Source organism: Lonchura striata, chromosome 18 (genome assembly GCF_046129695.1).
Source record: "Lonchura striata isolate bLonStr1 chromosome 18, bLonStr1.mat, whole genome shotgun sequence".
Lineage (NCBI taxonomy): Eukaryota > Metazoa > Chordata > Aves > Passeriformes > Estrildidae > Lonchura > Lonchura striata.
In genome coordinates this window covers 7046716-7072520 of record NC_134620.1, presented here as the reverse complement: position 1 = coordinate 7072520, position 25805 = coordinate 7046716, and the positions used below count along the sequence as shown (strand labels likewise).

Below are 25805 nucleotides of genomic sequence, written 5' to 3'. Positions count from 1 at the left end.
TCAAATGAGAAAATGTCTAATGAAAGTCATTGGCTGTTTATTAAAATTATAAAAAGAAGAAAAATGTTAGCTGGATAAATACCTAGGAAATGAAATAAATGTTTCAGTTGGAGATAGTGCTGCTCTAGTTAGCAGAAAATAAGACCAAATTGAGAGCAGATTATATTTGGTTGCAAATCAATATAGTTTAGTAGTTACCAGCCACTAATCATGCTTCATGACCTAGAGTGTAAATGTAAAACAAGAAGAAAATTGGTAGCTTTCAATTACTTTTATTTAAATTCAGTCTCCTCTACCACTGAATGCTCCCTGAATAAATAAATAAGTAAAAGCACATTTAACTGCTGGCATTGCCCTGGCTTTTCCTGTATTTGCAATGGTTTGATACACAGATAAACTCTGTGTTCATATATGAAGTCTCTAATGGGACAGTTGATCTCTTTTTTTTTTTTTTTTCCCCTCCCCTTCCTCTCTCATTTCCATTACCCTCCCTGCAAATGGGGGCAAGTGAATTTTGAATTTATTATGTTTTAAATATTTCTCAAAGTATATAAGGCTGATGATATCTTTGGCCTCCTATTTTCATCTATTCTGTATTCTTGATACAAACTGCAAGAGAGTCCTAAAGAGGTTTTTCCTATTTTATTCCTGGTCACGTGTTTTTTCACTGCAAATTTGAACATTAAAATTAATTATGGCCTTAGAGACAGAGAGTCCAACAGTGAAATAGCTTGTGATTTATTTGAACTCTGAAATTCCACCAGTTAAAGTTGTATAAAACTTTCCAGTAGTTTATTTATATATTATTTTAAGAAAAATCACCTTAATTATGAATCTGGCTGCTCAATAAAAAAGAATAGCTATCTGGCTAATCACTGCTGTGCTCTAAATCATTAATTTTCTTCTTAATAGCAGCAGGATTTTTTCTATTTTCTCCTTTAAAACTTTTTCAATTATATAACAAATGTGTTTGATTTATGGGGATACTCTCTAGGATTTTATGCCCCAAGACAGGCACGTCATGACATAGCTGGAGGTTGGTGAAGAGCCTCAGCTGGATTAAAGGCTAGCAAGTACTGACAGGAGTAGGAGTTGATAATTTGGATGGAGGCCCATACAGAGGCGCATGGACAGCTCTGTTCTCAGCTACTCCCACTTCAAGGAGTTGTTTTGTTTTGGTCTCACTTAGAAATTCACACTTTCCTTATGGGAATACACAGCCCTGGGTATGCAGAGGGGCTGCTCATAAGAAGGCCTGGTTTTCCCAAAGTCTGAAAAATTTTTGCTTGTGGAAAAATGAAGTGAATGATTGCACTCCTGTACTAAATGTGGAGATTTTAAAATATGGCTTCTTAAGTAATCCTTTCTTCATTAGGTGTGTCACCAAGTCTCAAGGTTCCTGGAAGTACACATTTTCTATGTGGCACAGTTATGAAATACAGGTAGACCTCCATTTGTCTGTCTGGGGACCCAGACCTGCTTTGTCAACTTGGTTTCAAGTTGCTTGAGAAGTACAGGACAGTCTGTATTTTAAGATTTCCTGACAAATGTGTCAAGTTCAGAGTTCTTACCAGGCTGGCTGCTAACTGGCCAGGAAGTCCCTAACACTGTGGCTGGCAAAGAATAAAGAAAACGTAAAGATGCTAAGTTTTGGTTGTGGGAGGCTGTTCAGCATTTAAAGTCCTGGTGTCTGGGAACATGGGGTGGCATTTGCAACTGATGTTTGCCTGGTAGTGAAGGACTCAGCATAATAAATAGTTGGCTAAGTAGTAAGAGTTCACCTGGCAGTTAATGCCAAATTTTATGACTACGGACTTGAGGCCTCTTGAAACTGAGAAATGCCAGTAACAAGAAGGTGTTTGTAGGGGTAGATGGATTTGGGGGACTTTGAGGTCCCGCTCATGTGTTTGAGGATGAAACATCATGGAATATCCTTATTCTAGATTTATTTTAACAGAAATGGCCAGTGAGATGAATGGGATGTAAAGTATGTGAGAATTTTGCTTTGCTTCCAGCTTGCACTGGACTGATGAACTGATTTAATTGAACCCTCTGTTTCACCCAGTTCCTTGAGGAGTTATAAAGCAGAGGTGGACTGAAAAAGTACTTGAGAATAACATTTAGCTCGGCAATGCCTTCATCCTCAACAGCTGATTGTAGTGCCTGGAGCTAGTTACTGTAGGGATGAGCAGATAAACCTGATGTGCACTGGAAACTGGAATTAAACAGTGTAATAATTAATGGATGTGATAGATTCCCCGTAAGTTAGGCTTTTCACTGAGATTGGTCCATTCATTTTTACTCACATACAGTCTCTCCTAAAAGCTGTTGCAAGAATTGTTCTCTGGAAAACAAAAGCACTTAGGCTGCTAAGGAGGACTGAGAAGCGCCCTGCAGGGCTCTACCTCTTAGCCCATGTGTGCTGCTCAGCAGCTTCTCACATCTGTTGGTGCTCTGGCTCCCTGAGCAGTACTACAAAATCCCTTTCATGATGGATGGCATTGGGGCAGTTCTTCATGCTGAAGAATTCCTTTGAATTGTGATGCAGAGCTATAGGCAAAACCAAGTAGCTCTTCCCTTTGTATTATCTGTGCCACTCATGACACAAAAAATGTCACGAATGTGTTTGCTGCCATAAAAATTTTCTTACTATCTCTTTCAGCTGCTTAGGCCAGCAGCTAGCATGCTCCAAGGTTAGTGATGAATTAGGTTGAAATTGCCAAGGGGTGTCTTTCTGCACTGACTTGAAGATGTATGAGGCTCTCTCTCCTTTGTTCTTCCTTCATCCCGCTTTAGCCATACCTGCATTGTGCCCTGTCAGCATTTTCTGCTTGGGAAAGGCTGAGTAGAATTTCCTCTGTTAGCCGCACACCTTTTTTTTTTAGTTAAAGGAGGTCTTCAGCTTGCCTATTTGGCATAAATTGGTTGAGAATTCGCTGGTAAAAAGCGCAGGGGAGGGAAAGAAAAGGCTACTTGGAGACTGCGCTCGCTGTCTCTCGGCAGTGCCCCCTTTCTGCTCTGGAGGTCTCTTGCTTGTCCCTGCGCTGGGTCGGCTCCTGGAGCACAAGTGCCCGGAAGCAGCAGTGGCAGGGTCGCTGCATGTCTGTCTGTCTGTCTGTCTGTCTCCGGGATCATGTGGCAAAGGGGCCGTGCCTGCAGCGAGCGGCTCCCCCCGTGCAAGGAGTCACAGGACACCGGCGGGGGTAGCTCCAGCTGGTATGCACTGGTACTAATATAATCCCGCAGGACTGTGTCCATGAGACACAAGTGTGACATGCGAGGTATTTAAGGAGACACACCTGTTCTAGGCACAGGCTGGATACTGCATGCCTTGGAAATGCAAGGTTTTGGTGGAGCAGGGAAGACGGTCATTTTATCCTCAGGAGGGCTTTGCTTTCTTCTTTCTCCCCAGCTGCACATTATTTTATAATTCTCTAATATTAGGCAGCCCTGTAGCCTGTTAACACTGGACTGTTTCAAAGGCCAGGCTGGTGTTTGCAGAAGAGAACAGCCTCTGGTCTGAGTGATGATTTGGGTGTAACTGCTCCCAAGAAAGGGCAGAGAATTCAGAGAATGTCATCTATGTGTGGGGTTGGGTTTTTCAGTCCTTTAGATAATTTAGATTTTGTGTTGTGTTTACCAGTATTTTTATTATAAGGCGTTACAGTTTAGGGCAGTAAATAATGTAAAATTCATACCATCTTGCAAATTTTCTGCAAAAATATTTTGTCACTTTGATTTGAAATCTCTGAGTGTATTTCCCTCTCTTCTTCCCATCTGCCCCCATCCCAAAAATCACTGTGAAACAGTTACTCTCCGTAAGAAGCAGCAAGTAAATACAAACTAAATCTCATGGTTGCATAGCATAAAGAATTAAAATGCTTAGATTTTTACCTCTTTTTGAAGTTTATCTGACACTTGTTTGGCAGAGGATAATTTTTTTTTTGCTATTGAAAAGGGGATTATTAAGATGAAGGAAAAAGAAATTGCAGGGTCTGTCATATGATTTGATTCCATCTGTCTGTCATATCTTTCAAGTAGAATGGAATTCTTCTCTCAAATTTGATGTGCTTTTTTTTGATGTTAATGTGAAATCTCCTGGTTTGTCTTAGTCTTGTTCCACATGGCCCTTCTTTCCATGGGTTCCTGCTCTTGGTGAGGTGTTAAGCACTTGTTGGTTTGGGACAACTCCCAGGACTGGGGCCAAGGCTTCTCCTACATTTCATAGATTGTTGTGTGGAAATATTAGCAACTGGGCAGTCTTTCCCTCCCATCCTTATTTTAAATAAGATTTTCAGGTAAACATTCCGTATGTCAATTGTTTGCAGAACTGAAGTAATGGCTGGTGGAAATAAGGAGGAGGGTTGTGCTCTAGGACCTGGTTAGTTTGGGCAGACAGGTATTTTGGGGGGAAGGTGGTAATTCTCTTCTGTAACAGCTTTGCACTCTGAGTGTGGTGGTCTGGAATAACGAGTCCCTGAGTGGCTGACAGACTCTCCTCCTCAGAAACTAGAGGTTGTTGGCAGAGGAGGAGACCCCTCAGCTCCAGCCTCACTTGGCCCATGGGGTCACTGACCCTTATGACAAGGGGGTATAAATATATATTTTTTTAATCCTAACCTGAAAGAGGACTGCAGCTGTATGCTGGTGTTCAGTTTGACTAGATCCAAACCCTCAAATAATTTTCCTCCCTTGTGGGCAGACACATTTTTGTACATATGAATGTAAAAATACCTTTGATTAGGCTACTGAGAAGCAGAGTATCTTGTTCTAAGGAAAGAATCATCCCCCTCTAGCTGTGGTGCCTCCCAGGCTGGCTTTGGGCCTCTGCAAATCACAGTTTGCTGCATAGCCTAAGGTAGACACAACCTCACTATCCCTGCTAGCTGGTAAGAGTGGGTTCTCCCTCTCCTCTGTTTCTACTGGGTTTTCCCAAAGTTAATATCTGTGCAATCAAAAACTGAAGATAATTATTCTGGGTTGGGTTTTTTTGTTTGTTTGTTTGTTTGTTTTTTTTTTTTTTTTGGGGGGGGGGGGGGTGGGGGGGTGGGATGGTTTGGTTTAGTGGTGTTTTTTGCTCCTTAACTGCACCCTGCAAAATGTCCTGGCTGAGTTGTTTCCAAATACTGGCATCTTCAAGGAAGGGGTTATAAATTGCTAATTTAAAGCCTGCAACAGGATCATTAACTAACCAGTTTGATGTAAATGGCTTAATGGGGCTTTACTAGCCCCTTTGAACTTAAAGTACCACTAAAAAGTAAACTGTAAATACCTTCAAGGAATGTAGTGGCATGTTTGAATGTGAAGCTGCTTGGCTGTAAGGAGCAAGCCTGCTCAACTTGCCAGGAATCCACTGGCCTGTGTGACAGCAAACATGTCAAAGGGGGTGAGGGGGCCAACTAGACACCCGTTGGGGAAGGCTCTGCAACTACCTTGGTTCTCAGGAAGCACACACAGTCTGATATATCAGGCTTTCAAACCTGTCCTGCCTGCTTTGGAAAATTTAAATCACAACCTCAGTTTAAATGCAACTGTAATGAATTTCATCAGGATTGAAGAAAAAAAAAAAAACAACAAAAAAAAACCCAGAAAAACCAAAACCCTGAGGGGGAGGCAGCCACTAGAGTCCACCCTAATTTTCCTGCAGTTCTATTTGCATTAAGGTCTTTTGGCAAGTCCAGGCAGAAACACTGATTACACTTTGTTTCAGAAGACCTTGTTACCAACTGAATCTGCTGAGACAACGTACTGCAGCCCTGCAGCAGATTCCAGTTTCTGATGCATTTTGTGGCACTTTGGGGTGAATGTCCAGACTTTCATTCTTGCTGGGCTGTTACAGAGTTCCAAAGGAGGAAGTCAACAACAATTAATTACCTAGAAATGAAGGTCATCACAAAGTGGAAGCATCTTGTGTAGTTAGGCATTGATGTCACTTTTGACTGTGGAAGCTGGGGTGTTGGAGAGTTTCAGGCCCAAAGGCCCACAGGAATATTCCCTTGAAGCTCTTCCTGGTCCCAGTGCTGCTCTGCTCTGCCTTCTCACTGTGCATGCACCACACAGTGTCAACGATTCCAAGAACCTTTTCTTCATTGTTCCTCTGTCTCACCGCTATCTTCCACCTACTGCCAGCAGCCTTCCTGGATACCAGAGGATGTTTTGGGGGTTGAAGCACAATCCTCAGTTACTGCTGTGACCTCTGATACGTAGGATTTGGCTTTACAGCCAGCTTTGTTCAGGACTGTTCCTGATCCTTGGCCTTGCTTTGCTGCCTGCTCTGTTGTGCTGCCCTGAAGACCATGGGGTTTGTAAGGCTGAGCCAACTGGGGCTGATGCAGAAAGAAGGCAAGACCTGACCTTTTAGGTGGTGGCTCTGACTTGGATGCCCTAAAACAGATAATGATGCCTCATCCTCTGTAATGATGGCTCTATTTTTCTGTGGTTTGGTTTGGAATTTTTTTTCCACCTGGTAAGTAATGTATGATTCGCAATGTTAATCCTAGCTTTTAAAAAAGCAGCATAAAAGCACTGAGATCTGTTGTAGAGGGCCATGATGCAGAAGTGCTACATCTTATTTTAAAAGCCATGTCTGCCAGAGAATTCAGCCCTACACTTTAATTACTCAGGTGTCTGTTGTATGCAGGGATCAAAATGCTCTGCTGTGGCCTTTAGAAGAGTTAATAACATGGCACTTTGCTGTTACGTGCTGACTGAAGCAGTTGGCACCATGGTAGTACCTGCTTGCTGTGTGTGGGTTGGGAGCACAGCACAGGATTAATTTGGGGGTGTGTTGGCAAGGGTCTGTCAGCAGAGCTTGCCCAGCTGCCTGTGCTATCCTGGAGTTGTTAATGCTTTACTTTTATAAGCACTAACCCAGAGCACATTTTTAAAAATTCAAAATGCTCACTGTTATAGAGAGAGAGAGACATTTGCAAGCAGAAGAGCTCTGTACACACAGTGTTCATGGCTGGAGACTCCCTTCAAGGAATGCCACAACACCTCAGCCTGCCAGCTTTGCTATCTTGGCATCTGACTGGGAAATGCAAATACTCAATCTTAATCCTTCATTCCCACATGCTGACATGTATCCAAGGGGAACTTCTGTGAATGTTGTTGTCATTTCCATATAACTTCAGCTGCTGCTTTGCTTCCCAGAGCCTCCCCACCATGTGTCTCAGTGCAGTGTTTTCCAGGTCTTTTGGATTTGTTTCCCTAATGGAAGGCAGGCTTTAGTGTGCATGTCCTTATCAGAAATCTGGGCAGGGGAGTTGAGGGCATTTTCAGTGAGCCCACAGGTGACACCAGGCTGGGTGGGAGTGTTGATCTGCTGGAGGGCAGGAAGGCTTTGCAGAGGGATCTGGACAGGCTGGATCCATAGGCTGAGGCCACTTGGGTGAGGTTCAACAAGGTTGATGGGAGTTGGTCTCTTCTCCCAGGTAAAAGCAATAGGGCAAGAGCAAATGGCCTCAAGTTGCACAGGGGAGATTTAGGTTGGATATGAGGGAAAATTTCAAGGAAAGTGTTATCAAGCATTTGAACAGGCTGCTCAAGGAAATGGTGGAATTGCCATCCCTGGAGATTATCCAAAGGATGTGTAGACGGGGCACATGGGGACAGAGTTTAGAGGTGGACTTGGCAGTGATAGGTTAATGGTTGGACTTGATTCTAGGAGTCTTCTTCAGCCTAAGTGATTCTGTGATTTTATGTGGAGAAGAGGGACAAAACCTGTGATCGGGTTGTTTTTTATAAGGCTCTTCTCTTTCTAATCCCCCTCCAACAGTCTTCCACAGATTTTTAGATTCCTCACTAAATCCTTTAAATAATATGATAATTAAAAATCCCCATTCTAATATACATTTTGTTTTGAGACCCACTAAACCTGACAACTAATTCTGGTTTGTTGGCTTAAGAATCATAGGAAAAATATAAGTAGAAACCCTGGGCCAGGACTCTGGACTCTGACTATCACTAGAGAAAGAACAAATTATGTGTAATGCTGTTTTCCCGACCTCTCCTCTGTTTTTAGAAACATGAAAAATTTCATCTGGCTATTGCTTATGTTAGAAAGTTGTGTAAAAATTAGAACATAATGAAGACAAATTTTAAAGTGGTGTCTGCTGCAGTTCTTGGATGTGTCGTCTCAATTGCCTCCTGCTTAGAGAGCGGCTGACGAATCCAAGACCTTTCCCAACATGTCAAAACCAACTTTTTCAAAAGATTCAGTAGCTGTGCCAAAGCACCTTGCCTATTTGTAAGCAAATGTGTAGGGTTGGGATTGTCTCTGCCAGGGCCAGCATTCACGCAGCTGGCTCTTTTAAATCAAATTGATTAATTACGATATACCTCCTAATTTTTCAGTAGGCAAGTCCCTGCCATTTCTTGCCTGCACAAGATTAAACTTTCACATTGCATACCCTGTTATAAGACTTTGTCTGGAGTAGGTCTGGGTGTGCAGTGACTGCTCCTGGAAGGGTCTGGGGATTTGGCATTACTGTCAGGCTTCTTGCATGAGGTTCCAGATAAAGTAGGTGTGTGAAAGCCATATTAGCATCTGTGGTGGAGGACACCTTTTGATAAGAAGGATGTGACTTATTCAGGTTCTTCAGAGGTGTTGACTTGTTTGGTTTGGGATTTTGAGGTGGTTTTCCTGCTGTTAAAACATGTTCTTGGAGTGAAGTGCCTGCCAAGAAAATGCCTGGAGAAGGCAATAGATTAAGCCAAGGTGGACTGACTTGGTGGGTTCTGGCTGGCATCAGAACATCCCTATGGCTGCGGAGGCACAAGCCTCAGGATGTGTGTGTTTCCGAGCACCTGCACTGTGGTGTAACAATGCCACAATTTATTCAGCCCTTCTCTGTGACAGAACTGCATGTGGCTGAATAATGTGCAGCCAGGGGCTGAAAGCAGCTGGATCCTAGATACAGGTGTTTGGGAATGCACACTGTCAAGAGAGGCTTTAGTCCAAACATATCCTCACTAAGAGTACTTTCTGCATCCTCTGGGCGTCTCTTGATGCTGTTATATCACTGGGCTCTGCTGGAAGTGGTAAGGATGGAAGAATTTTACTTTTTCCTTCCACTCTAAGGTGTGGTATTGATGTTTGTTGTGGCTGTGAGCAGAAGTTTGTACTTGTATTACTCCTTGGGCCAGATTCAGATCCTATTTATGTAGGTATAAAACTGCTGTGTTGTCCCATCTGTGTAAGGGAGGTTCCAGCCTCTCTGGCTGTTTTTAGGTTTGGTTCTGCTTGGTTTTTTGGTTGGTTTTCTCCTTCCTTTAATTGCTTTCCTTGCTGACAGGGGAGAACTCCATGGGAAGTGATCCAGCAAAGTTTTAAAATAACCTTTTAGTGTGGGTTTGGTTTTGGTTTTGTTTTTTTTTTAAACTCTTGCTCAAACTTTTAAATATGTGAATTGTCTCTGTGAATTCTGAGTGCCTCTGAAACCTGCCAGCCAAGCCTAAATCTTGCAGGAGGTGTGGCCACATTTGTGTTCTCAGAGCTCTCTGGCACAGACACCTGGTACACCTGTGTCTCCTGCTAGTTTCAGTACTGTCATAACTTCACCCCTCATGCCTGTTTCTCTGGTACCTCCTGTTTTTCCCAAGGTTATCTTCTAAAAATAGAATCTGTTACAGATTTTCACTCCCCCACACCCATCTTGAGGACAATAATTACCAATGAGATGATTTTAATTATGCTGAAAGGAGGGTGATGCATTTGACTCTGCTCTTTGAGGCATTTTTTTTTTTTTTCTGGCAGGGAAAAAATTGCACAAATTGCTTAGTAATTTCCTTAGGTGACAAATATAAAGCGAGTAGCTTTTGAAGTACTTAAGCTTGAGTAGTTAAACATTTGATAAATCAAGGGTTATCTGAAAAAAAAAAATTGTGATATTTTGGCACCAGCAGAAGTCAATGCAAAGGTCTCAATTTGAATAGAAAATCTCTTAATTTCCTTAATTGTTGTTAAACTGGTAGAGATAGCTGTGATATCTGTGCAGAAACCAAAGCCATGCTCAACCCAAGTGAACTGGGATGCTTTGGATGATGCAGTTATCTGTCAGCAGCCAGAAATGAAAACATTTAGAGCATTCATAAGACAGAAAAAAACTTCTCTAAAATGAAAAAAAAACCCAACAAACCTGAATGAAAGCATGTAAGTGTTTGAGTGGATGATGCTGACTTTACTGTCCTCTACAGTATGCCTGCAGCAGCCCAGAGCGTATTGTCATACAAACCAAGAGAAATAAAAGGAAGCTGTCTCTACAGACTACATGATGGAACTGGTGAGCAATTGCTCTGATAGTAGAGTGCTCTGTGTGTGCTAATTGCCTACAGATAGAGATGCTGTGTAGAGGAATCATTGCTGGCACACTGACACAGACTGGCAAACTAAACTGTCTGGTGGAAGGATAAGAATCTACTACAGCTCTTTAAAATCACCCTCAATGTGAGCACCTCATGATCAAACGTTACTTTCTCCACTGTGAGTAAAAGCATAGCACATTTTACAAATCATCCCTTAAAATAAAACCAGATTGGTGCATAAGAGACCAAGTCAGCACAAGCATGCACTGTGCTATACAAGTAGCACTGTATGTTCTTAGGCAAGAATGTACAGTGCTACTACGCAAAGTTCAGAATGAAATGGGAACAGTGATGGTGCTTCAGGTTTTACAGCCACCTCTGTGCTTGACTTTGACAATTATTTATTACCACTAATATTGTGCTTTGTAAATTTATACAGTGCTTTATGAAGTAAGACATGTTTCCTATTTTAAAGATCTTATAATCTTGTGGGCTGATAAGGGGTGCAGATTATCCTTTGGATGTTCATAAATAGCATTAGCGCTAAGAGTTTTATTAGCGCTGGGTCCTTTCAAGCCTGTGGGTCTTTTTTTTTCCTTAACAAGACTTCCCTAGTCAGGTGCTGAAATAAGGATTTTTACAGCATGATGTTCCAGGCTGGAATAATGTGGGCATTCTTTAGTCTTGCTTGTAGTGAAAGAGCAAAACCCAAGCAGAATCCCAGCACAGTGGCTGTTGCTCTGCATGGGTTTAATCCACAGCCTTTGCTCGCCTCTCTGAGACCACAAATCTGGAGTTTGGGGGATGGCAGCAGAGAGCAGGCTCAGGAGGTTTGTGTGTGTGCTTGCGTGTGTTTTAAATAAACAAACAATGCAACAGCAACTACAACAAATTGTGAGTGGTGCTAATTTGTTATAGTGCTGTCTTGCCTTCTGGCAGTGTTGATTTAGGAGAAGATGAGCAGACTGGAATGGATGCAGGGAGCTGCTGGTTCTCTTGCTCTGTATATGGTTCAGCATAAAATACTTTTAAGGGTCCTGTCCTGAGGAGCTTTCAGATTACAGGATAAAGCATGTACATAGGCTGTCAATACCCTTTTCAAAACCAAATCTTGAGCAAATGTACCTTTCCCCCTGCCTTGTTCCACCCGTTCTACTTTCTCAAAATGAAGTTTTAAGTCTTAATTCATGACAAAACCCTATAATTTGTGTATTTTGAAGACTGCCAGGAAATCCTTTACCTTGACAAGAATAGCATGTAGGGAAGGAAGGAGGAAGATCCTGTGCTTTGGACTGTAGCAAAGTTTTCAACACCTCATGACCTTGCTGGGCTGCCTTTCATAACGTGCCTGGGGCTATAATCCCCCAGGCTGGGAAGCTGTCTGTCAGGGAGGGCTGGCCAAATGTGCCGGAGGTATCTGCAGCCCTGGACTATTGCTGTGCAGGACTGCAGGACAAAGCCAGCAGGATGGAAACCTTGCTGGGAAGAGATGGATTTTGGAAACATACGTAGAGTGACCTCCCTGCAGTCTGTGAGCTGAGTTTAAATAATGCTTGAAGTCTCAAGTGAAGAAGACGGTGGGAATAGAACAGTCAAAATAAGAAGTAGGGGTTGAGGAAAAGGTGCCAAAGAAATGAATTCTGAAAGTGAATATAAACTGTGCTTTCCCATTAGGTCATCTTCAGCTTGGAGAAATTTGGATGCAATACAGGCAGCTTGCAGAACTTTTGAGTCTGTTAGGCCTTCTGCTTTTACAAGCACTAATGGCTTTCTGGCCTCTTCTCATTTGCCAGGCTCAGATGGCTGAGACTTCTTGGTGGCTGCAAAGAATCAAAGACAAAGGATTCAGGGTGATGGGTTAAGCATATGACTTGGAGGGATGTTTGGTAGGCAGTACAGTCTTAATACTGCTGGGACCAATTTTTAGAGTGCTTTGCTTGAAAGACTTCACCGAAGTGAAACTTAAAACCAGAGATTTCTTTGCTAAGTATAAGGCTGTGTATGGTCAGTTTTGGGGGAAAAGAAAAGTGGATAAGTGCTAAAAGTGCTTAAAAAACTTAAGGTATCATTCATATTAAGAACTGTTGCTGGATCTACAGATATGGGTAAAGGGAGTGAGATTTTTTTCTTATTGGAATAAAGCAAGGCAGCAATGCTTGTTTTGTGTGCACTGTGCTCACTGCTCTGGCTTATGGTGAGAGAGATGACATTTTGGTCCAAGACACTACACCCCTCAGCATGGAAACTATAGCAAGCTCATGATGTTGGCAGTATTGTGTATGCAGATGCTCCTGTGCAGACTGGATCACTCTGCAGAAACATTTGCTGAGTCCACACAAGAAATGAAAATAAACAGGCCGATTGGGAGGATCTTTATCAAACCTGTTCCCATTTTTCCTAGTACTCTGAGGCTTTGTTTGCTCTAACAAACCATGTAACTAAGGAGTCTGAGTCACAGTCACTAGTTCCAGCTGCCTGCCTCATCCCTGTCCTGGAGATCCCTCCCCAGTTGCAAGGACAGTTGAAAGGGTCATGCATTTGCTCCAGTATTACTGCATTTCACAACCTGCTATCAGCTTGTACCTGTGGTGACTCAGAGCCCTAAAGCAGTGCTGCAGCTGGGAGTGTCCTGTAGGACAGTCTTGGCTGGAAGAGGGTCATGACATTCTTCCTCCTCCTCCGTGCAGGTGTGCTCCTGCCCTCAGAGATGCTCAGCATGAGGTTGCCACCCATGCACCCCCTGCCAAGTGGCCTACCTTACTGAATTATAGGGCTCAAGACTGACACTGTCTAGGATTAACTGAAAGGTAGCAATGATCCTTTAGTCATGTCCTAAATTCTTGCATTGTAAAGGGAGAATTCTGTACAGGCTCAGAGGTGGCTGGGAAACAAAAATTTTGCTTACCAAAGGGGCCTTCGAGCTACTTCATTCAATATGTTGTTGTTCTTTTCATGCAGTAGGGAGTAAATAAATGAAATTAGCATTGGACATTGGAGCTGCTTTTACTACTTGCAATGCAGGTACAACTAAAACTGAGTTTGCTCAGTTGTAAGATGAGAAGAGCCCAGAGTCTACTGCTGGTCACTAAGTGGTCACAAGCTTCTGAAGCTTTGTTTTGTGCCACTGCTCTGCTTCTGAGATCAACTGTGCTCTGCAGATAAGCAGGAATTTTTAATGGCAGATTCTGGCTGACAAGATCTGCAAGGTCCATGCCTCTCCCCTTCTCCTCCCAGTAGAGGTTTGGGTAGTCCTAGTCTCCTGTGTGTCAGCAGTGACAACAAATGTATAATATACAAGCACTCTGTTTAGGAGTTGGCAGGAAGCTTTATTTCTGACTGCAGTGAGATGTTCTAACAGTAGGAAACACCTTTGCTTGAAGCAATTCTCCGCTAAACTCTGCCCTAGAGGAGAAATACAACTATGGGGAAGAGCTCTTACTTCACAGAGGCAAGAAGCAAATTTGATGTAATCTGGGTGGGAAAAACCTCATGTTTGAGCTGCTGTTCAAGAAATACCTTTATGCACCATTCAGCCTGTATTAAACTGAAAACTGCTGGTATTGCTGAGGGTTTTGCAGAGTTCTGATCCTGGGAGATGCAGCCAGAGTTCAGGTGCCTCTAATGCTGTGCAGAGCGTGATCTTCTGGAGAGGGGGGAACTCCAAGTTCCTGGGGCTCTGGCCCATGATGCTTTAAGTGTGGTAGTTAACTGTGAGTTGGCCTGTTCATGCTGGCATTGGTCTGTTCAGACTAGTTTCAGCAAATGCTTTTGGTTGAGCACAGTCCAGGTCAGTAGGCAGTTGCTTACATTTCACTTCTTCATTGTATTGACAAGATTTAAAAATCTTCAGTCTACAGCAGTCAAAACAGGGTGATCTGAATACAAAAGATCTATTATTTCAGTGTGAAAGGAGTTTGGTTACAGAGTTGTGGGGATAAGTATGCAGGTAGGAATGATGGGAACACTGTCCTGGGCCTAAGCCCAGCAGATGTTCAGGAGGAATGAACTACCTTCTTATACTCTGTCCTTTTCATGACAACCCATTCAATTTCTCAGACCTGTGTCCTCCTTTATGCTCTCTCTCTTTCAACATAAAGTATTATAGGTCTTTTTCATTTGGCCTTTTATCTTTTAAGGCTGATAATCAATAGTATTCTCACTTTTTAAATGTAAGATTTCTATCTCCAGAAAAACAGCTGGAGACATGCAGCCATCAAAGTGATCACTTCACCATGAGGATCTAAAAACCCGTGTTAGATCCCTGCCAGGCTGCAGGTTTATTTCTGTATGTTTTTTGGTGGGTTTGGGCTTGGTTGGTTTGTTTTCACTGGGGCAGTATCACCACTTGTAGAAAGTAACCTGTTCTTAGCATCTGTCCTGAGACTGCTCCACGATAATCCTGCTGGAGCTGATTAGAGGAACTCCATGGGAAGGATATGCACTACAGAGGATATAACCAGCCTGTCAAACCTAGGGTAGCTGTGATATGTGCCTTTCCCTGACATGGAAAAGATGATATTGCTTTTTCCTTTGGGCAGGGGAGGATGGAATTATAGATCTTAAGTTTTGCGACGCTCATACAAGCTGCAGTTCACCATGAATCAACTTGATCTCCAGTCTCCAAGAATGGAGATTAAGTTATCAGTGAAGCATCATTATAAATAGGAGAGGGTATACAGTGTCGTCTTCTCTCACCTTGCACCGAAGTATCCAGCCTGGTCCAATGCCATAACATCTCTAGAAGATATTTTCAAAGGCTTGGGAAGTGGGACAGGGAACTGGGGACAACAGAGCAGATCAGGTTTGAAGTGTTTCTTCTGCTGCCTGTACTGTGTTGGGAATGAGACCAAAGCTCTGGCACCAGGCTGCTCTTGTCATAGAGGCATTTTCTACATGGTGATGATATTTCATTGCCTGAATTTCTGGGCAGAAGGAAGCTGGTGCAGACATCATGGGATCTGGTGGTTTTGGATACATGTGAACTGGTCCCCCTGAAGCTCAGTGCTGTTGGGAGTCATGAACATAAGTGGCCAGGGAGCATCAGTAAGAAACTGGCAGAGTACTTCTGTTCTGCTTCCGTCACAGTTCAACAGCTGTGGGGAGATGGGTGGAGGGGAGGTTGTTCTAGCAGTTACATATTTAAGGCAGGTGGCTGTTTTAAAATGTACGTTTCAATTTTGATTGCAGTATTTTAATTGCATTTAACAGCGTCCCTGCTGGTTCTCCATTCTGCATCCGTGCAGCCACGTTCTATTGATGGCCTGTTGTGATTTCAATGGAACATCATGGGATGTACCTGGCACGTCGGGCAGCACTGGATGGAGGTGCCTTTAGCCCAATGTACCTGGCATGGTAAGCGGCAACCAAGCGGTTAAATCTGCATTCTACTGCTCACAGTTTCAGCTTGTATAGCAAGGTGTTCCTGCTTTGCTGCAGTCTTGCACTGACTGGAAATCAACTTTGCTCTCCTGATTTTAGTGCTTTCATGCACGGAGCCCCTACCCTTTTCACCCATGCAGATTCCCCTTCCCTGGGAAGTTTGCCATGCAGTAGAGAAGGGCCTAGCTATGTCAAGCTGTCCTTGTTGTTCTAGACTATGAGAGAAGGGACTGGGAAATCATCTCACTCTTTTTTTTTCCTCTCCTTTTTGGGCCAGGAGCTGGTAGCAGTTGAGCAGGTATTGCCCATGTCCCAGATATCTAAATGTTGCCGCACAGAGGTACCAGACAGGGGCTCATGTCCTTAAGCAAAGCTGTTTCGTTTCTTGCAGGAGTTCTGCAAGAGTTGCCTTGGGGAGCTGGGAGGGCAGCTCTGCATGGACTAATTGGAATGTAACAAATTAAACAAGTGCTACTTTCAGTTTGCTGATGTGGTCTCCTCTGCAAAATGACCCTCCATCCTCCATTTTCGTTCTCTTTTCCATGCCCACACCTGCAACATCAGTTGCACATCCTGATCTGTCCTGCATGTTTTCTCTCCCTCCCCCAGCTCTGCAGACTTCTGCCTGAGTAGCTTCACATGTTGGTCTTAGCTATTTTAAAGTGCTAAATATTTGTGTGAGAAAAACAAGGGTGCTGCATCCTGTTTTCTGCTTGAGCCTTCTTCACAGAGCTTTTGCTGCTTCACTGCTAGTGATGAAAATGCATGTTTGTGCCTCAGCTTCTGAATTCTGCTATCTGACTGCTCGTAGGGGCTGGAGATAGGGAACCATTTGGACTAACAGTTCCAGCACTTCTCCCCATGCTTCTTGTGAATACCTTTAAAAGTCATGGGCTAATGACCTGCCAAGTGCAACTCCTGGGGGCAGGTTAGTGGCTGTGAACCATCCTCTACACTGACACCTCTTAGGGTCCTGGTTCGGTTGGGATGTGGGGAAAGAATGATCAAATGAGCCAGTGGGGAACAGGAAAGCTCTTTCCCAGTGGGGTCATTAAGTGCTCCAAAAAAAAGTTGTTCATCTGAAACTGAAGGGTGCAGAAGTCAACCGTTTCAGTTTCACTCAGTTCCAGCAGCAGCTGGACACAGCATTTTTAATGTCATAAATTGGTGGGAGAGAGCAATGTAGGAAAGAGTGGATTTCATTTTGTCTTGTTCTTCTCCATGCTCACTGCTGCAGTGTTTGCTCAGTGCAGCTCAACTGCTTGGGAAGGTGGAGAAATAAGTAAGCAGGCCACTGTCTTTTCATGGGTCTATTATAAGATACACAGTACACTGACGTTTTAACAGGATCTAATTTGATACATCACATCTAATCTGTTTGTTGGTTTTTATCTGCAGTACTGTTAACTCACTGTTCAGGTGCTTGGTGTCTAGCCTTCTCATCCAGCCACAAATCCTCTACGTGAAATGAGTGATTCCTTAGATCTGTTTATGATTGATTCTTTGCTTCACTGGTGTTGCTTCTTAAAAGGTAAACAATATTCATGTGCTGCAATCTATAACTCAGAGATGAAATCAAATAGCAGCTCCTGCCAGAGGTTGCTAAGATAATACATTTAGCATTCATTCAGCAATTATTTTTAGGTAGAGATTTAGTGATATTAAAGAGAATCAAACCTGTAGTGAATATGTAGATTTTTATACTGTTGAAAGGGGTGAAGGGATTTCTCTTCCCCTCTGTTTAGCAATTCCATTTTCTGTGGTGTCCAGAGTCTGTGCAAATTGAGAGCAAATGAAGTTTTTCCTGCTGTGTAGTGAGAGCAGCACAGCTCCAGGAGCAACCTGTGTTGTGCACAGCCTTGCTGCCCACGGGGTCACAGTGTGCCCGAGGCTGGGCACAGCAGCTCACAGTTACCCAGCTCCTGGGGCAATATTGTGTATTTAGATACTGTCGGCTCTTAGCTTGCAAAGCTTTGTTTGATGTGTGGCATCTGCTTGCAGCATTACTGTATTCTGTGATTTGTGCCCTGTACTTCTCATGTCTTTGCATGTGCTGTGTGTCAGTGTCATGGTATGGTGGAGGTAGTGGAGAGCCTTAGCCTCATTTCATTCCCTTCTAGCATGGGAGTATTTGAGCAGGTTCACTGCTCTGAAAAAAGTGTGTCTTGAATGCGAGGAAACCAAGCTGAATCTGGGAAAAGACCATCATTGCTCCTATTTGTCCAGAGCCTTCTGTAATCCTCTTTTAAATGCAAAGGGGTGAAATTTTGCACACCACATTCAATGTTTAAAGACTGAGGTCGCAGTGAGATGTTTATGTATTCTCGAGGTCTGGGGAGTTGGGTTTTTTACTAGAAATGCACTTCAGCCTTTTCTGAACCAGGGTTTCTCTGAACTGGGACTATATTTTCTCTGGGTTCTTATTTTTATTTTTTTTTTTCAGAAAACAGAAAAGGAAGGGTTATTAAAAATGATACTAAAATACAAGAAGTATAAACCCACTGTGATTTTTTAGGACTTTGGGGGGTTGCGGTGCTGTTATTCAAATGTTACAGTTTAAGAGACACTCTCTGCAAACTAATGGATAGCAAGGGCTTTCTAAGGCTGCACCTGCCATTTGTTTGGTCAAATAATTTTTAAACTCACAGTTGTCCTTGGTCCCATGCTTTCAGCTAGAAATGAGATTCTAGGAATGCCATGAGCTAAGGAATAATGCCTGCTTCTCTTCTGCTAACAACTTTTCCAATACACCTTTCCTCCTCCACCACTGAAATGCATCATGGTTGATGAAGGGTTTGTAAGTAGCCTCTATGAAATATCTGGACTGGATTCATTTTTTGTTGAGGACTGCACAAGATACACAAAGCAGGTTGCTATAAGGCTTTTGTCAACAAAGGGACATCAGCTAAAGGAGTGTTCTCTAAGCCATGCTCCTGTCCTGGTAAAAGCCCTGGGGCAATTCTGACAACATTTTAAACACAATGCTCTAAGCTTGGTTGAAAGTTTTGGTGTCTTGATTCATTACATTATTTATTTGGGGTTGTTAAATCCATGTTGGACTTCAGCTAACACAATTATTTGATAGGCAGGGTTATACTGCTTACACTGTCCACTGTTTTTGAAATCCACTGAAGGTATTAGCCTACCTTATACATATATCCTACTGAACATGAACAGTTCTGTAAAATTTGACATGTGAAATAAATAGTAATTTAAACAACTTGTACTATGCTAGTTTTTATGCTGAAGAACATACTCAGTAATAGTAACATTTTTCTTGAAGGTCAGTAGCAGAATTAGAATTCTAATTCTGTTTCCAAGGCTTTCTCTGTAGGCTCATTACCTGGTTTCCATATCATTTAAGGCAGAAAGAAAAAAAAGTAAAACAAAAAAAAGTAAAATGCTAAAAATATTCTGCATTAATAACTGTTGTAAGCCTTAAGGCTTAGACAACTCAAAACACAGTGATTTCTATACCTCTGCTTTAAGTGCTACATCAGTGGGAAATAAGCCCACTTTAACTTCAGTAACATCATATTATTATTCCTACTACTTTGTTAAGGCAGAAAATATTGACTGTACTGTTTTGCTTCCTTTCCCATATTTGTCCTTTATGAAACACTATAAACCATAGCCAGGGATTTTGTGTGTTACATGCATGGAAAAGCACCATGATGTTTGTAGTAAAATTGTAGTAGTAGGCTGTTTCATGCTATCTTGAGCAGGATGCAGTTATATAGTGAGATGCTGTTAAGTTGCAAGCCATGTTTTTGTCCTCCCCTATCGATGTAGCTCAGTGACCCAGAATTAAGGGTTCTTACTGGCCTGGCTAGATAAAAGTGGGTATTTTGTGTCTCTGTGCTGCTGCTTCTTCCCCTTAATCAGCAATTCTGGAAGCAATCCACTATAATCAGACACGCTGCATCCTCTATCCTGCAACTCTAATCTGACTAATTACATCAGAACACTGTTTTTAAGTTCTGAGCACTGCTCAATGGAGGTAGCCCCTGTCCTGTCACATTTTCTGATTCTGCAGGGTGAGTTTCTATTCAGAAACACTACAGGTAAAACTAGCACCATGGCAAGCCTGTACTTCCTCCTTGGCTGCCACCCTTTCTAAAGCTATCGAGCTCTGGGAACAACATCCATGTGCACAAGGGCGCTGCAGTGAATCCACCATCTTCTTGGGTTGCCATCCATTGCTGAACCAAAATCAAACAGGACAGCAGAGCAACCTTTTTAGCTGTGGGTCAGGGTGATGAGCCAGAGGGATCTCTGTGGATGATGCTAAGTTAGGTGCTGCTGCACTGAAGAGGCACCAAGAAGTTCCACCAAAAGCATAAGCAAGCACCAGGCTGACCAGTAAAACAAGCGAAGAGCTGTGTCGTGCAGAAAAAGGGAGGCACCTGCTTGTTGGGAAAAGTACCAGGGTAGTCAAGCAACAATGCTGGAGGAAATATTTCATTTGTTTACTTTTTGGTAGCATTTTTTCATAAAACAGAACTTCTTTGTTGTGCAGAAATGGATTATGTAAATTTACCACCTTTCTGCCAATTGTAATCTTTCTATTTATCATCACATTGTAAGAATCAGGTTTGAGGGAAGCAATTTTTTATACTAACTGCATCACTCCTTATTTCTTTCTGTTGTGTACCTATACTTGGCACAGAGGGAACATAATGCAATCTAATGCTTCATCATTTGAACTCTGATGGGACAGTGTAGTAGCAGAACTCACAAACAATAAAAAAATTAACTGATGATGATTTTAAGGGAGATTTTAAGTTATTATTTTCTCTGTGTTTATGGCTTGCTTCTCCTTCAGTAAGAGAAATGTTTCAATAATATGATGAACTGGGAAAAGAAGAAAGGAACTAGAGAGCTAAATGGTGATTATTGTTAATTTAGTATTTAATTCCTCCTTTTGAATCTCAGAAACTATTTAAAATCAACTTTAACAGACAAATGCTTGTAGTAGTTGGCACTTTCAAACAAACACACAAAAAAAAAAAAAAATTAAAATTGATCTTGGATTCCCAAATGCAGTCCCAGATTGAATTCTGGGCTTTATGGATTGTAATAACTACCAAACATGCAACTGAAGTTAGTTCTGACATATCTCAAACTGGGTGTTTCCTACAGTCTATACTACTGGGAAGCCAAATATAAGCATCTAAACTAAAATACATCATGACTATTGTTTGTGAAATGCATTAATTATATGCAGGTAACCAAAATTTTCCTCTCTTTACAGTATTTCAGGATAGAGAAACTGTGACTTGAGATATGTTACTTGCCTCTATTATTTTAAACAAAATTATTTCAAAATTAAAGAAAAAAGTTTCAGATTTATGAAGACATTTGGTGACATTTAGCTAGCTCAGCATCCTGAATTTCAGCCAGTTGAGGGGCTGATTCTAAACCTACGTGTTAATGGCTTGGGATATGGACATAGCACGGGGAGTGGTTTTTAAAGCAGTTTTTCATACTCTTAAGGAGGCTTCCCATTCACACCTCCGTATGGGTTATTCCCTCTTCAATGGATTTAGTTGCAACATTTCATTTTCTCAACTCCAGAGCAGCTGGGTGTTATAAGATTTCAACACGTAACAGCCAAGAAACAAACTACACATTAAAGCAGGGAAGCTGCAGCTTATGCTAATTGTTTTACATGCTCAGATATGCAAATGACAGTGAAGTAGATGCTTCTCATTTCTTCCTCTTTTTCTAGCTTCTCATCCTCCCTTCAAGTCTGTGTCAGGAGAGAAGAGCTTTCCCCTGTACCTAACTATTGTTTTCATGCTGGTATCTTTTGAATAGTGATTCCAGCCAATGATGATTGCTTTTGTAAAAAGATAATTACAAATCTGATTTTTGAAATACTTGAATCCAGTCTTAGCATGAGAAATATTTCTCTCTGTATTCCCAGCAGGATCACAGCTTGCAGGGTTCAGTGTACTCAGATCTCCCTAGTCAGTGTCAAGCCTTACATAGCCTGCACTGTGTTAAACCAGTCTATTAAATGTAACCTGTTCTAGTGGAAAGAGCAAGCTCATACCTCTCATCCTCCTGTTTTTCAGGTGGTAAGGTGAAGGTGAAAGAAAGAGAAGGTGGAGATGGAACTGCCAAATCATGCCAAACAACTGCTACTGCAGCTGAACCAGCAACGAGCCAAAGGTTTCCTCTGTGATGTGATCATTGTGGTAGAAAATGCCCTGTTTCGTGCCCATAAGAACATCCTGGCAGCCAGCAGCATGTATTTCAAATCCCTTGTCCTGCATGACAACCTGATAAACTTAGACACGGACATGGTGAACCCCACCGTGTTCCGGCAGATCTTGGACTTTATTTATACTGGCAAGCTCTTAACGACTGACCAGCCTGGTGAACAGAACTTTAATGCTCTCCTCACCGCAGCAAGCTACCTCCAACTGCACGACCTGGCAGCTCTCTGCAGAAAGAAGCTGAAGCGGAACGGCAAGTCCTTTGCTAGCAAGGCCGGTGGCCTTGGTGTTGGGAGATCTGCCAGGAGTCAGAGACTTTCCACTGCTTCAGTCATCCAAGCTCGCTATTCAGGGTCAAATGAGGGGTTGAAGGGCTCGCACTCAAAGGAGCTGTCAAAGGGAAAGCTCTCTGATGATGAGGTCTTCATCAGCAGCTCTAACCAAGAGAACTGTCACTCCTTAAGCAGGGGAACCAGCAAGAATGGTGGTGGGAGCAGCAGTGCAAATGGGAGCACTGGTGACCAGGAGCTAGGCCTTGACCTGTCCAAAAAAAGCCCCTCACTCCCTGTTGCAGCCTCCCACGATGACACGCAGCACAGCGAAAGCCAGCAGGGCTCTCCCCAATCTGCCTCAGCCCCTGCAGCCAACAGTGCCTCATCGTTCGACGAGTCTGGCGTCGGAGCCCCCCACAGCATGGCGGACAGCAGTGACCCCATGGAGATGGATCTGAGCGAGGAGTGCCACCACTCACTGACAGAGAGCAGCCAGCGCAAGGGCCTCCGGCACTCGTCCCGCAAGAAGGAGTGGATCAAGAAAGACAACGCCTTTGACCGAAAGGAAGGGGGCAAAGACAGGGACGAGGGTGAAGGGCTGCCCAATGGTATTCTGCTGGGGCCCTTGTCCAAGTCTGTGGAGAGGAGTCTGGCTGGGGCCTATGGGGCAGACCTGCCCTACCCATGTAAGGAGGAGGTAGAAAACGGTAAGGAGAACAGTGACGACAGTGGCCAGAGTGAGAGTGAGAGTGGTGGCCATACCAGTGCCAACTATGTCTACCGGCAGGAGGGGTTTGAGCCAGTGGCCTATGGTGACAACCTGTATGTCTGTATCCCCTGTGGCAAAGGCTTCCCGAGCTCTGAGCAGCTCAATGCCCACGTGGAAACGCACACCGAGGAAGACCTTTACATCAAGGAGGAAGGCACATACGGCAGCAAGGATGAAGCTGAGGATTTGTCCAACCCCAATCAGTCCTACGCTGCGGAGTCCCGACCCTTCAAGTGTTCAGTGTGTGAGAAGAGCTACAAGGATCCAGCCACGCTGCGGCAGCATGAGAAGACTCACTGGCTGACGCGGCCCTTCCCTTGCAACATCTGTGGCAAGATGTTCACACAGCGTGGCACCATGACACGGCACATGCGCAGCCACTTGGGGCTCAAGCCCTTTGCTTGTGAGGAATGCGGGATGCGCTTTACCCGGCAGTACCGACTAACAGAGCATATGCGTGTCCACTCAGGAGAAAAACCTTACGAATGTCAACTGTGTGGTGGGAAATTCACCCAGCAGCGCAATCTGATCAGCCACCTGCGAATGCATACCTCTCCCACATAAGCCAAAGACTCCAGAATGAGCTTCAAGCCCATCCGCGGTGATTTACCTTTCTGTAGACTTGCTGCTTAAAAAAAAAGAAAAAAGAAAAAAAAAAACAACAAAAAAGGGGGCAACTCCCCATACTCTGTTCAGTCATGAGAGGCCTAAACAAATGTAGCTTTAACATTTAAAAAAAAAAGTTCATTTTTTTTCCTTTTTTTAAAAAAAGAAAGGTCCACAGCCAAGCTGATGCATTTAGTCCCAATCTCCCTTCAAATTTTGATGACCTGGCAAGAAATGCCTCTTCTTTTTGCACACATCGATTTCATTGCCATATTGCTTATTTGGAGCAGGTAGGGGGACCTTGGGAAACTTTCAGCCTCTGCTGGCTCCCCCTCCCTGCCTCTTTCTGTGTTCCTGTCACTGTACTCACTTCCTTTTAAAACCAAACTCAGTAGGGGTATTTCTTGCCATTAAAAAAAAAACAAAACACACCTTTTCAGTGGCCTAAGTAGCTGTGAACTAACAGCATTCTCAAGTGCAGAAGCTGTGTCTGTGGACCACCTCACAGGGTTGGCAGTCCCTCCAGAGACCGTGGGAAAGCCACAGCAGTGGTGGAGCCCACCCCTGTCCCCCTGGGCTGGCGATGGTGTGGGGAGCAGCTCTCAGGGCTGCACCAGTCCCAGTACTTCACTTAAACAAATGGCGAAGCCTACCTTACCATCCCTCCCCATTTTGGTTTTCATCTTTGTCCTTGGCACACATAACCACGTGCCACTTTCTCCCATAAAACATGCAAACCTCTTTTGCCTTACCCATGACTGAACAGGGACTGGATGCCCTGGGAATTTCTTTCAGTGAGCAGGGGGTCGTCTTTACTTTTCTAGTAGTTTCGTATGAATATTCTTTGCTTAGAGGTACTTGTTTTATTAAAGGAAAAACCATTGTAACGTTTATGTGAATGTTTGAACTGGAAGGTCTGAGGTTAATTCTAGGGTGGGTGGGTGGGGAGGGGGTTTGATGTAGGCTGGACTTGCTACAAGTTCCATAGGTACTTTTTTATTATTTTTTTTTATTTTATTTTTTGTGTGTGTGTATGTTTTTAGCTTTCCTCCCTCACTAAAGAGCAAGTTTGTGTGGACAGACTTGTTACCTTTGCTACCTCTTAAATTCATGAGAACAATAAGATGGTTAGTGAAAGATTAGGCATTTTTTTTAATTGTAAGTAATTAAATGTATAAAAGTAGAAGCTAAATTAAAGTTAAGGGATTTTTACCACCCCGTCCTTCCATCAAAAGTCAACTAGAGAAATGTTAAAGCAAAGCTTGGCCAAAGACAAAGCAAAAAATACACTGAGCTAGAGGCTGTGTTGGCTGCTTGGACTGGCTCAATTTGCAGTCTCTTGGCTGTCTGTAGTCACTTTTAGATAAAGCAGAAAACTTCTCTGAGGTTTTTGGGCCCTTTCCAGCTTTGTTTATTGAGTCTGGATACTATGGGGAGGGGAAAATGTCCCCCTCATCTTCCACTCCCCCAGCACATCTGGGTCAGTCTGTAAACACCTGGCAGGACAGAGGGTGAGGGCATAGCAGCCTATAATTTACTAGAATCCAGAGTGCAATAAGGTGGGGGAGAGGAGGAGAAAGCAAACCAAAGTGTTTCATATCCTCCCTTTTAGACAATTTAACACACGCACACAAAAAAAAAAAAAAAAAAAAAGGAAAAAATGTAAAGAAAAAGAAACAAAATGTTCTTGCAACATCTGCCTAAGACATCACAGCCAACAGCTGCTATTGGTTTAGGAGAGAAGACAGAGAACTTTGCCCACCAATTCTTGGCCCCCTTGACTTTGTTGGCGTGACCTTGTGGAAAGCTATGGCTTATTTCAAGCCTCTCGTGACTGTGGTGGTAAAAATTCACAGCCAGTAGAATCATCCCTTCTGAAATGACTAAGGTTTACACTTGCATTTTTTCATTTGTTGGTTTTTGGTGTTTTGTTGTTTTTTTTTTCCCACTCAAACCAGTATAGTCTCTATGCGTAAGTTTTACCAAACCTCACGTTTTGTCTTTTTTTTAAAAAAAAAACAAAACAAACAATTTTTTAAAGTTTTGACCAAAAAAGAAAAAAAAGAAAAAAGTGAGCATGTTTGACTAAAACAAAGACATATAAGCTTCATTTTCTATTGGGGTTTTTTTTGCTTTTTTTTTTTTTTTTTTTCATTTTTTGGTTTTTGGGTTTGTTTTTTTTTTAAGGTAGACTAGTCCATGAGAAGTTTTTGGGTCAATTGACTGAACTGAAGAAACTGGAATCCAGGC

At 42.9% G+C, this 25805-nt stretch overlaps 1 protein-coding gene across 5 annotated transcripts in view; it reads left to right on the top strand.

Annotated features, from left to right (window-relative positions):
* HIC2 (HIC ZBTB transcriptional repressor 2) overlaps nucleotides 1–23670 on the top strand; it is a 71128-nt gene extending 47458 nt beyond the window's left edge. For 2 of the 5 annotated variants that reach the window (XM_021550001.3, XM_021550000.3), the window contains 2 exons: nucleotides 15514–15657; nucleotides 21765–23670. In XM_021550001.3, the coding sequence (XP_021405676.1) occupies nucleotides 21801–23513 (1713 nt within the window). In that variant the 5' untranslated portion in view covers nucleotides 15514–15657; nucleotides 21765–21800 and the 3' untranslated portion in view covers nucleotides 23514–23670. Of the gene's footprint in view, nucleotides 1–15513; nucleotides 15658–17016; nucleotides 17216–21764 lie in introns of those variants that run through there. The other 3 variants (XM_077787305.1, XM_077787306.1, XM_021550003.2) reach the window with 2 other exon arrangements.
* Nucleotides 23671–25805: the final 2135 nt, after the last annotated feature.